Raw genomic sequence first — 13,442 nt, 5'->3', positions numbered from 1 at the left:
GACAAGAATTTTTCTTGTCATTTTCCAGACCTGAAACTTCGGGATTTCCTGATTGACAATGAGACATTCTCTGACTTCCTTCATCATAATGTGTCCATGCCATCGTCTGCTGTAGAGGAGCTACTGGATGCAGGGGTCAACCTCCAGCAGGTAAAGAGTACTTTCAACTCCTAATGTAATGCTTATCTGTTTGTTTAGCTGTAGTGCCAAGATCCACAGTGCTGGACCCCTCTGCTAGGTGCTGGAGAAATACAAAGGAAAATGTATTCCCTGCTTGTGTCTTCCATCTTGCCCTCAATTTACTGTCTTATTTGATTTTAAGCTGTAAAAGGACATTGGAAATGTAAGCAAATGTTTTGACCTGCATAAGAGAATAGTACCCTCACACTAAACTGAATTTTTTCCTTCCTCTTTTTTTTAAAAAAATGGAAGTAAAACATTAATTGAGCTGCTAGCCATGTCCTGACTGTTTTCAGCCACTCAGCCTGGACTGGAGCAGGGTTTCTAGGTCTGGCTCTGCCTTACATTCCTGTGCAGCAGAAGGAGCTCTACATTTAGGTTTGTGGCCAATGCATTAAGACAGATATATTACGTAGTACAAGAGTCCTGCTATCCTGAGTGCTCCATGATTGCAGTCATAAACATAGTGAGTGGTGACAGTGGGCTAGAGGCCCTTCATGCGATGGCTGTCATTGTCAAGCTTGTAACACGTTTTTTGCTAGGCTTGATGAATTAGTCCACCAGTATCCTTTCTAATGCAGAAGTCAGAATAGACTTCAAAGGAAGACCCAGGGTTCTCTTGAAAGAATGCAAAAGATGGTATGCAAAAGGAGGAGGAAATCTGTTTTGATCATCAATTCCATATCAGATCTCTTCATTGAAGTGGAATGGATTAATTGTCCTTTTAGTCTTTGTTTTCCCATAGTTACAGCTGCTGTCCCTCCTTGCACATATTGTCTTGTTCTTCAGTGAGTTCTTTCAAGCCATCTGTTTTAGTGCAGTTTGATAAGTTATCCTACAAGTTAAGGATACATTCTAGTAAAAATGTAGAGTATAGAAAAAATTCTTACCCATTTTAGGTTGCAAGCTTCGTTTTACTTGAAAATAATTAGATTAAGACAGAATCACGCTACAGATGGTTCTGGGAGGGTAACTGGAAGACTGCAGCAACAGCATTCTTATCGTTCTCCCTAAGTTAGTGGAGTGGCAGAAAGATTTTTCAAACAGGCAAAACTGCAAAAAACCTCACTATACATTGTGTGACTGCCATTCTGTATTGGTTGTATATGGAAATGGAAGGAGGAAAAAAGCTTAGCTTTTTTCTACATAATGTGTTTGAAGGGTGGTGAAAGACTGGTCAGTCACCTTATTCTTCTTGAATGGTTCAGGCTGTGCTCTTGTGTAATTCTTGAGCTGATTCTGCTAAAGCACTGGGAGTGATGCTACTAAGTCATAACAGCATTCTGTTCTTAGGGATGGCAAAAAGAGCTAATCTGAGCACCAAGATGTTAAGCTGTGGAGCAGAGCAGTGGCCCACAAAATTTTCTGTGAGCAATTTTCTAATACGAATGGTAACTAGAGATGCAGACCTCTCCCTTCCTGCAGAAGGACTTTATCTGACTCACAAAATGGACATCTTTGATTTTGCTGGAGATCTGGTTTGGAGATCTGACCTCACTGCTGAGCTGCTTAGTGACTTCAGTATTAATAGGCAGTATTTGTTAGGTCTCTGAATGAGTGAGTCACAGCTTCATTCAGAAGTCATCTGGTAAAAGGGCCTATCCAGAGTATGCCAACCTTTCACAGCAAATGCAGCCTGCTTCTACTGTCCGTTGGTGTACTGGGGTTGTTCAGTGAGGCCAGAATTTATGCTACACAATCAAGTGAAGTCTCCAAGGAGATGGGACTGTTCTCTGGTGTTACTGTAATGACAGCACTCCAGTATGTCCAGCAGGGCTGTGTATCTAGCATACTGAAATTAGTGCAAAGAGATCAAAGCAACCAAAGCCTTGTCTTGATGGGCATGTTGCTTCCTGGGGCTGAGTGTCTCAGCCTTGTGTTTTTCCAGTCATGGTAGGTGTGCTCAGAAGGGTGTGGGATTTGGAAGGTGCCTGGGTCAGCAGTGGGCAGGCAGCTGTGTAATCAAGCCTGGTATGCTGCAGTTGTCCAGGTGTGGCCAGACAGCTCTTGTGTGGGAGGTGGGAATAGGTCCTGTCCTTCTGAAAAGTTGAAGGCACAGTGAGGTCCTGGGCCAGTGCTGCAGTATGATGCATTGACTATCAGTGAAGAGTAAATAGTAATGGCCAGTGCATATTCTGCTTGGAACAAATCTCTGTTTCATGAAGCAGGAAAAGTCCCAAGGAGAGAATTATATGACATATAAGGACTGAACAATTACCTATGGCTACTTTCATGAGCCTGGCATTTTGAGAGTTCTTAGGGGACTAAACCTCCATTTAAGATGTATTTTTGCCTGCTGAAGACACCATGGGTTCAGATGACTGCAAGTGATTAGAGAACTTGCTGACTTGGAGAGACTAGGTATTTCAGGATGGATAGGTAGGATGTTTTTTCTAAGGTCTCATGCTCTGGACCTCAGTGCTTGAAAAGGGCAGCTTCTCACCAATAGAGCCTAAACTCTGTGTGAAAAAGGTGAACATTTTCAGAATGGTGGAAGGTTGATCATCTTTGCTTTTTGTGAGTGACCACTGAGGCACTGGGGGACACTGTTTTTTCTATATGTCCACCCAGGAAAGCTTGTTCTGGGAATGTTATTTCAGTGCCCCATAAATATCTCCTTTTCAGCATGACTATAACACTGATAGTAGTTTCTCTGATGGCAAGAAAAAAAGCACCCCAAATTTTCAAAAGGCAAATCTTTCGATATCAGAGCTGTGTGGCATTGAAACATCTGATTTTTGGCATATGGATATGGACAAAAGTTAAAGGTTTGTATGAGTATTGCATTAAAAATCCCTTCTCTCTCCTGTCAGTTCAATTTGCTTGTTTCCTGAACATAATGCAGTTTTTCCCCCTGATTGTGCATACCCCTTTGGTTTTGACAGATGAAAAATTTCAGACTTACCAGCCTGCTTCAGGAGCTGTTAACTCTTCTGGAATGTAGATCAATCCTCTTTAGTTGTTGTAAGTTGGGCAATGCACTTATGAAACAACAGAAAGAAGAAATTAAGTATACAGCTGTTGTTACCTGTGCATTTACAATAAAATGGTTCCATCTGTCTAGCCCCAAGGCAAACAAAAGTTTCTTTCCAGTAGTAGACTCTGGATTTTTTCTTGTTTATCACCTTTGAGAAGTATGCAGCTTTTTGGCATGGACTTTGTTGTTCAGCAAATATGAAGCTGGTAACTGACCTTATTAAAAGAATTTGTTTATCAGGTCTGAAACAGTTTGGTGATAACTCAGAGGGATTTTATCAATTTCGTTAATAAGGTGATTGCATGTGGATTAGGAAACATTATTGACAAGGAAACCATTACCTTAAGAAAAATATGCCTGTGAAGGAAGACTCTAGGATCTTATCTCATTTGTTGCAGCTAGTAAGATAACTTTTTTTTTGCTGATACATTATCTGCTCAAAAACACTGTAAAACAGTTGTCTCAGCAGTTAGTGAGTAGATACTTCAGAGTTAAGGGAGATGATTCTGACTCATTACTGCATAGAAAATGTGGCTGGCAGATATGTCTAAGTAGTTTGGGGCATAGGTCTTTTGCCCTTCACATAGATTTGCCAGACTTGTGTCTGGTCACAAGCCTTGTTTTTTTCTCTGTGGCTCATTTCCCAGAAAACTGAATGTTAGGCAATGCATGTACCCTCCGTTGGAGGAAATGGCTGCTGTGCAGGACAGGATCACAGCTGCTTTGTGCATATTTGCGGGAGAGTGGAGAGGGACCCGCCTCTCCCAGGGCTTCTCTCCCATGTTCTCGGCAGGGAAGGGTTTTTCTTGGAACTGAGTTGCATATGAATAAGGGCTACTCAACCTGTAGAGAAGAATGCCCCCTCACCTCTATCTGGAAATGTTATGAATGGCTTGCTTTGTCTGAGCAATAACCAATTTTTTTGTTGAAGTCTTAGATGAAGGCATGTTTTTCCCACTTTCATAGGTCATTGTGTCTGGTTATCGAATGCGACTGAGAGATCTCTGCAATAGCTCAACATCATCTGAATTTCTAACGATCCAAAATCAGACGGCAGCCATGGACTCTGAAGTCTTCCTTTGCACCTTGTCAAAGGAAAAACTCCATGCAGCTGAGCAAGCCTTCCGTGCTAACCTGAATCCTTTGAAGCCTCTTCAGGTGAGTTCACGGTGCACCAGTGAGAGTCTATTATTGACACAGCGACATTTTCCATGTCTTTTCAGTCTAGGAACTCATCCCTCCATCTCCAGAGCTGCTTAGAGGAAATTAGAAACGAGAAGGATGGTTACTCTTCGTCACGGGAGCATGAACAACGTGCTTCTTCCTGTCATTCTTATCCTTCCTGTTCAGTCTGCTACTTGCAGAGCTTAAGTGTATGTGGTCTGCAGTTCAGTTTGTCAAGAGGAAAGTCTTTATGCTGTGCAGTAACAGCCTCTTGGTTGTCCCTGTGTTCTAGTCAAATGTTGTATCTTGGCTGGATGAGTCCAACATTAAGCCTGGCTTTGCTGAGCGATAAAACCACTGCTCTCTGCCCTTAGCATGGAGCCACTGAGTACAGAAGTTTCTAGCCACTGACGGGCCACAACCTTTAAGCAAGTTTAAATCATATGAAGCAGAGTCAAGTTTTAAAATCCTGTTTTCAAAAATCAACCAATGGAATGGGTATTGGGGGAAGAATTCACTGAACTTCAAGAAAATATATTATTTACAGGGTAACTGGAGACTAGAGTAGACTTGGATCTAGGAAAATCCAATAATGTTTTGCTACAGATCTGCAATATCTGTTAAAAATATGGAAGCTTGAGGAATTCAGTGCTAGAAATGACAGTAAAGAAGGGACCACAGAACCAACTCTGTTACCCACTAAAACAAATATTCTTTTGTCTACTGTGTGAGATTTCAGATTTGATGAGCCTTTCAGTACTCAAAGTTATGTACTACTTGCTTGGCTTTGTCCCCAGTCAAAGAGGGTCATTATCAAGCACTGGAATCATATTTCTCTCCTGCACAGTGTCACAGTCAGTGACTTTTTCTTTCCACAGCTCATCTTCTGTTTTCCGCGTGTCCTCCATCTGTACTTTGTCTTTGCTGCTGGAAGAGCAAGACAACCCATAAGCAATAAGAGATGGGGTGACAGCACTAAAATTGTAACAGAGATGGGCTGTTTGGAGAGGACTCACTATAACTTCTTACTTGTCATCAGTTGTATATGTATATGCACATATATACATAATTTACATTAAACCATTCAAAGGTGCTAGAATTCTGGGGTCTGAAGGGGCTGAAAATAGCCAGCTATTGTACCACTCAGAATTGGTTTTCTGGGCCCTATGGAGACTGTCTTGCTTCTCTTATTTATGGAAGCTTCTGCAGCTTAGCTTATAGAAGCAGATATTGAGTGCCTGTGTTCTTAGGTCTATATTGTTTGTGGGTGGAAGGAAACACTCATAAGCCACTTTGTGCCTCTTGGCAACAGCAGTATAGATTTAAGACATTATGTGCAGTTTTGGGGGGCTTCTGAGAAGCTAGGTCATGATCTTGTCTTTACGGGGAAAACAGCAGGAGTCCAGAAACCTGCTGTTGTTTGGTAAAGGTCCACGGTTTTCCTCAGAAATGTGTCACAATGTATCTGGTAGTTAAGCTGCTGTAATGCATCAGTGAATGAAACAAAAACTAACTGGTTTCAATGTGGCCAGACAAAATGGATAAATTAACTGTGGGATCACAACCAACACATTTGAAACTTAGTGTCTTTAGAGGCTAAAAAGTGCCCTGACCTGCAGTAACATCCTTGAACAAAGAGGGAACTTTCTGCTCATGAACAAAGGAGGCTTTTGACACAGCTTATTGAAGGCATCGTGTGTCAAATCTTGGACATGCACACTGAAGATAGCATGCTCTGTATCTACTACGGAGTCTGTAAACCAATGCCAGCACTTTGTCAAGATTTATTATTTTTTTTGTCTGAATCCCTTTGATGTACTTCACAGCAAGGCATTTCAGTAAGCAAAGTAAGGGCCAAGTCAAGTGCAGGTGCAAGAGCAATTTGCAAACAGGTTTTTAGCTTATGTAACTAAACATGGGCTTCACTGATTGCACTATTTTGTGATTTACAGGGAGGCAGCATATTAGTACAAGGAGGTTAATACAAGGGCTTGCAACTGTGTGCAAGAACTCTGTAAATTCAACACCAAGGGCTTGAATTGTAAACTGGAAGTTTGTGTTTCTCTGATATCTGGGCAGTTAAGTGGCTACAGTTTCTTGAAATGTCTTAATACATATGACTTAGCCTGACATCCACCTGCTTGTTTTTTTCCCCTCTTCATTCCTGTTTGTTATTCCCTCTGCAAGATGATGCAGTAAATTTCATCATGGAATTGATCCGGATTAAAAATGGCTGACCTGATTGTATGTTGACACAAATATTTATGCTAAAACATGAAGGGGAGAGTGCAAGATTTAGAGCCCTATGATCAGTGAGTGAGTGTGTGGGCTGAGACCCTGATGATAACACTCAGTTCTGCTGGCTTAAAATGTGTGTGCATTTGCAGCTTCAGGGAAATGCTAAGTGTTCTAAGTAGTAGCTCTCAAAAATGCAGTAATTACTAGCAAATTATGGACAGATCAAGGTTTTAAAAAAATAAATTAAAGTGCATGCATGATAAAATGCATGAGCTCTAAATGTCATAGCACTGTTTTTATAAAAAGAAGGGCAAGGAATAAACATTTTACATACCTGCCTCCTCAGTTCTATCAGAACACCTTGAGTGTTGCCCAAAGGGCAGTGATACAGTTAAAACAAGAGCTTCTAAATAAAATTTTATACTAGGATTCTAGTTCTGTTGCTGATCTTTTGTATTGCATGCATTTAGCCTGTTCTGTAGGATGCAAAAACAGAGCCAAGCACATGGAAGTATGGTAGGGAGGTTAAAGTCTTATTCTTTCTTGTAAGAACCTACTTGAGGCAGGTTGTTCAGATCAAAACTCAGCAGAAAATCTGGGTATGATCATGGGGCACCAAGGTGGAGTTTCAAAAATTCCCAATTCCATGGCCCATATGTTAATCGGCATCCATTCTCTGAAGCCTTTTGACCAACAATACTGTAGGACATAGCTTATTGTACAAGCTCCTTGTGGGTGCATAATCCTTTCTTGTGGCTTGCCTTGCACTGGTTGAGTGAGACTGAGGCAGGAGAAGCTGGCTTGAGAACAGTAGTGAAGCATATGACTGCATATTACATATGATTTCATGCATGCAAATTTCCTTCCTGGCTTTCTTCTTGTGATTGGCCAGCAATTGTCCCATAGAGGAACTATGTGGTTTGGGAAAGGCTAACAAGAGCAATGGCAATAAGTTCCCAGCTATTACCACACAGTCCAGTGGGACATTCTGACCGTCTTATATCATAGAAGTACCTGTTTTTATGTCCATCTGCAAATCTCTCCCCAGTTTTGAATGTGATTTGGTGGGGGAAGGTTAAGTGATAATTCAGATTGCTCCTGTGGGATTTCATCTCTTAGACAGCACTGTCTAATAAAGGCTTTGCACTACTCACTTCCAGTGGTATGGATCTGTAATAAGCCATAAATATGCTGTGGCTTGTCTACCACAGTGGTCCTTGAAAGACGGTGGGTGAGTGCATGAAAATCCAATTGTTTCTTTCTCCCTCCGTAATATGGGTGGTATTTTGTCAAATGGCTAGCATGAACTAAGCATTAGATAATAAAGGCATTGCAGTTGAAAAATGATTTTCCGAAATGTAAATATGTGCTACAACTGAATTCATATCTTTCCTTCATCTTTTGAGAGTGTTTTCAGTCAAGCACAATATCATCCTTTTAAACAGCAGAGGTTTGAGACTTCCACTCTCAGGAAACAAGAGCAGAAGCTTAAAGCACATGATTTTTCTGTAGAGGCCACTGTAAAGTTTCTGGTAAGACCAGTATAAAGTTGCAATAACTATTTCAAAGCAAATGTGGCAGAGTTATCTTCATTAAGGAGAAACAGTCAGCTGTATGATGCAGACTGAATTTTGGCTTAATGTTTTGACTTCCCAACACTTGAAACCCATGCATTCTCATGTATGTTAAATCAGATTTGTCCATCTCCCATAAGTCTCGTGTGAATTTATTCAAGGTTTGTCCTTCAACTCTAGCCATCTCAAGTATTTGTCACTAGAGTAAATCTTGCAGCATGCCGATACAAGCACACAGAATCCCCCCCAGTGCACTCAGTACTCCAAGAGTATTATGATATTGGCTGCCTCAAAAGACAAATTTAGTGACTTTCTAGTCACTACCACAGTAATTGTAGAGGGCACTTGTGATCAAAACCTGCCAGACATTTGTCTTTCCACAGTGTGCCTACAACAGACAGGTGATGTTTTTGCAGCGCATTGCCAGTACATGAGTCATTGCCCTCCCCAGCCCCTAGATGTAGTGTGGGTATCTGATAAAGACAGTCCCACAGTAGGAGCAGTCTTCCTGGATATACCCTGGATCTAGAGGTTTCTTATTAATGGAATTAACTACTTAGTGAGTCACTACAAAGATGTATATTACAGGGAAATTAATGACATGTTCATCTGTTCAAAGAAGACTGGTCCTTGTGACTGATCTTTTGTTATTGTCTCTGGTCATGACTTATGAGAGGCTTCCTGAGTGGGCTTTGAGGTTGAAGAAGTGGTAGAGAGAGTAAAACTTCCTCCATATAAATGGTACTGTTGCAAGTTCTGGTGAGAAATGATCTTGAAATGATATGGATTTGTTAGGGAGGAAAGGTCAGGATGCTGTGGTATGAGAGGATAGATGGATACTCCTCACATTTCAGAGTAAGGTTTGCAAGCTCCTTGAATCACCTAAGATGTACAAGGTCAGGCAAAAGTCCTGTTAGGCTCAGTGTCCTTGACTCATAATCCAGCAGTGGCCCTGAATGGAGGCATGTGAAAGGATGCAGCCACTGGGCAAGCACATAACATGTCTTCAGTGTAATGTCCTGTTCTTCAGTAGCTTGCAACCCAGACTTTCTCATGTACTGCTGGGATCTTGTTGTTTAATAGCATTTCGTAAGATTGTGATGTTCAATTAGTTCTTTTGAGTCTTTCTCAAACTCACAATACTTTCAGCACTGTGTAGAGTCTACTGATTTTTTTCTGTTTTGACTAAGTTGCATATGCAGAAGCTCCTTTAGTTTTGTTTTAAACTGATCATTTCACTGGAAGTTTTCTAGCTCTGTATGACGAGGCACAGAAGGCAATCATCCCACTACCATTCCCTATCCCACTTGTAAGTCTACAGACCTTTGTCATAACCTCTGTTTGTCCTCACACATCCCATTGGAAGAACTGGGGTCTATTGTTCTTCCTTCAAAAACCATTCTTACCTTGAATCATGGCCTTTTTCTGTACCTGAGCTCCTTCAGAGATGGAGAACCCAAAACTGCTCATACTGCTTGAGAACCAGGATTGCATTGTGTATTTATGTTGATGTTGATCTGTTTTATGACTGTATTTCTAAGATCTCTCTTTCTGAGTGGAATTAGCTAATTCAGAACCATACAAGGGGTATCTTAAGGTAGAACTGTCTTTTCCCAATGTACTTTACTTTGCAGTGCTGAATTTTGTCTGGCACTTTGTAACAGTGTGTCAGTAGGAGGATGTTCAGTAATCCTTTGCAATTGGATTTTGACTTTTCACTGTTCTGAACCAATTAGTATCTTCAGAAAACTTTTCTTCATCCACTCTGTCCCTGAATCACCTCTGAATGCAGTGAACACAAATCTATGTGAATATATATATATATATATATATATATATATATATGGAGCTGAACAAACACATCTCTTGTTATGCATGAACATAGAACTTTCTACCTCATCTTACTGCTAAGGTTATAGTGGTAGAGCTGATAAGTAGCTTTGATATTTGCTGGCTAGATTTCTTTAAATATATCTTGACGGTCTGAGCCTGTGGGATATTTAATTGCTTTTCTCCTAGATGATATGTTTTATTTATCCAAACCGTAAGGACTGCATTTAGTAGAAATCCATAGAGGTTAGAGAATCCTCCCTGAATTTGCAACTGGCTTTGGAGCAAAAACTAACTGTGCATTCAGAAGAGTTTTAAACATCCCAGCAGATCAGCAGAACAGTGCCCATTTACAATAGCTGGCACTGACCAGGTATACCCATCTCCAGCAGATCAAGCAGAACAAATTAAAACCTCCAGGCTTTGTTTTCAGAAATTGCCCCAAGAAAGATGTGAAAAGGAAGAGATTCAGCTCAAAAGATATGTGCTAAAATCAAGGGCCTTGGCTGTTCATCTGTGTGTTGCAGTGATATAACTTTAGTATGCTTTCAAATGCTGCAACAAGCTACTAATACGAAATCTTAGGCGTTTGTGTTAATCTTCATTCCTTTGAAACAAGGATTGTGCCCAAATGTTTTCCATGCAAGATAATCCAGATATGTGAATAAAAGGGAAAAAGAACCCCACAAACTGAACTCCAGGCCACCAGTTACTCAATGTAGAGGAGTTGGAAACAAGAAGTTGTCTTCAATGTAACTTCCTGCTAGAGAAAATTGTTTCCTGAAAGCTATACCTCCCACTTCTGGAAGCCTATCAGTCTTGTTCTTTGGTGACAGTACATGCCAGCTATTTCCTGGAAGCTGTTTGTTTTACAATACACCCTTGGCTTGGATAAAGAATATCAAGACCTGATAGGAGGACTTTAGTAATAATGTACACTGCAGTAGGGAGTCCTTTGTATCTGAGTATCTTTGTATCTGTGTAGTCTCACTGAAAACTTGTACCCACCAAATTGCCTTTTTCCCTGCTGTACTGATTTTGCATCCCCTTCTTTGTACTGGCTTGTGGGATTTCACGTGCTGTCCTGTAGACTGTGGTTGTTTTGTGACCTGGAATGCAAGTCATCCTTTGCATTGTAAGTGTATGTGCATGCATTTAACATTTCGTTGGTATGGTTCTGATTATGGCATCTGTGTAGAAGAGAAAGGGGTGATCCTATCACATTGCAGGGTGCAGAAGCCCATGGTATTTTAAGTTCAACATTACACAGAAAGCCAGCTCCATCTTCCCCACCAATGTAAACAGTCCTAACTGCTCTATGCAAGAATGTTTACAAAAGTTTAATCTCTTCATTTGTGCTTTGCAGTAACTTCTAGTTTCTTTTTCTCTCTTCCCGCAGAGACAAATTTCTTTCAATTCCTCCTTGTGGGATCTGTCAGAAACTGTGGAAACTTTGAGAGAGAGCATTGGGAGGCTTGTTCAAGAGGTAAGAGCAGCCTTTGTGTAAGGAAAACACATCACTGTGGTTGCTATCTTAGCCTGTGATCAAGTACAAGAAGCAACTTATAGTCAAATCCCTGGCTTGTTTTGAAACTTTTCCCCATCCTACAGCCGTTTTCCCTGTGTGCAGGCAGCATGCACTTCGCAACTTCTTGGCACTTCAAGTTATAAATACCATAATAGGAATTAGGACATTTTCTGTAGTGTTTTGTCTTCTCAGCAGTGGCACAACAGTTGGGCTTGCAGTACATCTGCTGCCAGGTAGTGCCTTGCAAACTACATGTTGAGGCTTTCCTTTTTATTTTTTCCCATCTGGTTATCTAGTTGCCAATCCACATCAGGGTTATTAATTGATTGTATCTACTGGATTTCATGTGCAGTGAGGGTATGGCATGTGGAAAAGGTGCTGTGGCTATAATAGTTTAAATTAGTAGTGGTAAGCTACTGTTTCCTCTTTATCTATCTTACTTTTTGGGCCAGAGATTGTTTTCCAGTCTTGTGGGGCACTCAGCACAATGACATCACAACACTAAAACCCCAGTGATTTGCACAGTCAAATTGACCTTCTAGAGACTGCAAATATTTGTTTTTGCAGGTGAAATGATGGATTAAGAAAAAAAGCTCTACATACCTAAGTTTGAATCAGAAGTCCTAATCTGGGGGGGTAGGGGGTGCGTGTTGAGCCAGAAACCTATCCCAGTTTTTTTGTCTGGCTTTGACTTTGAAGTGCTGCTGTTAGTCAAAAACATTCTCTCCCTGGAGCAGAAATCACAACATCTAAGCTAAACAGTGCCACCGCCTCCATGTAAGCTAAACAATGCCGCCGCCTCCTCCTCCCTTCGCTAGTCTTCCGCTAGTCTTTGCATCAGAGCGAGAGAGCTCTGCGCCGTGAACGGCAGTAACCTCTGGGAGCATGCACAAGAGCGGGTCACTCCAGGTTAGCCTGCGCCTCACTCCCACGGAGGGGCAGCTGCCGGGAGCCTGCGCCGTGCCAGCCAACAATTCCTGGCACGCACCCCTCCCTGAGCCCTTCAACCTGCTGTGCAGTTCCCTTCACATTGAAATTAATATGATTCCAGGATCAGCTTCAGTTAGGACCAAAGAGCTTTTGCTGCTAGCAGGGAGGCTGCCCTTCAGAGTTTGACTACAGCTGTTTCCTGTTACGTCATTTAAGCTTGGCTTTTCTTCTTGTCTGGGATAAAAATAATTGAAACCACGTGATACTCGGTTTGCTGATGTGGCTGAAAACGTCCCAGGGTAACGTGCCTTTTGCTTGGCAGCTGTTTTGGGCATGACTACTTTTATTCTGCCCTGCTGTGCAAACAAAGGCAGCATTTTGCTCTGTGTACAGCATGAGCTGCTCCAGATGGCTTGACCGAAAGTTACTTCTTATTGTCTGTCAGGCGGATTTCTGTGTGAAAAGGAGGGACTTGCTCCCTTGTTTCAAAGGGCAGCAGCTTGAGGGGGTGGAGAGAACTATTGTTTGTGCCATGTCTAGGAGCCTTTCTAGCAGGGAATTTTAATTAGAAAATGGTCTGAACAAAATATTTGACTTGGAGTATGGGGATTGATTGGATCTGTGTCCTTGGACTCTTTAAATCAACTTTTTGGAGGGCAGATTAAACACCAAGAGCAAGGACAACTACTTAGAGAGCCAGGTCTGATGTCTGGAAGAAGAAATTGCATAGTAACCCTTCACATTTGACATATTTGCTTTCAGAGGTGTAAAGATCAGTTCTGCATGTAAATTGCTAAGAGGCTGGTACCAAAGATGAAACAAAGTTCCTTGCTCAAGCTGTTTCAAAATAATTTGTAGAAATGTGTTTGCAAATGCAATCCCTCTTTAAGATGGTTAGTACTTCATATGTTCATGGGAATCATCTGCACTTCCTATTTAAGTACCTTTGCTTATCATGTTAGGGAGTTTATGGTGCTTTAGCTGAAGCAGCTGCCTTGTTGCTGGGCAAAAACCAGCTCTT

At 41.4% G+C, this 13,442-nt stretch overlaps 1 protein-coding gene across 2 annotated transcripts in view; it reads left to right on the top strand.

Moving 5' to 3' along the window:
- The window catches only part of ABCA1 (ATP binding cassette subfamily A member 1), a 91,793-nt gene that overhangs the window by 44,309 nt on the left and 34,042 nt on the right, over nucleotides 1-13,442 (top strand). For both annotated transcript variants that reach the window (XM_058043653.1, XM_058043652.1), the window contains exons 6-8: nucleotides 29-150; nucleotides 4,124-4,315; nucleotides 11,363-11,449. In XM_058043653.1, the coding sequence (XP_057899636.1) occupies nucleotides 29-150; nucleotides 4,124-4,315; nucleotides 11,363-11,449 (401 nt within the window). The remainder of the gene's footprint in view (nucleotides 1-28; nucleotides 151-4,123; nucleotides 4,316-11,362; nucleotides 11,450-13,442) is intronic.

The sequence above is a fragment of the Melospiza georgiana genome, chromosome Z (assembly GCF_028018845.1).
Source record: "Melospiza georgiana isolate bMelGeo1 chromosome Z, bMelGeo1.pri, whole genome shotgun sequence".
Taxonomy (NCBI): Eukaryota; Metazoa; Chordata; class Aves; order Passeriformes; family Passerellidae; genus Melospiza; species Melospiza georgiana.
This window is presented reverse-complemented; position numbering and strand designations above follow the sequence as displayed.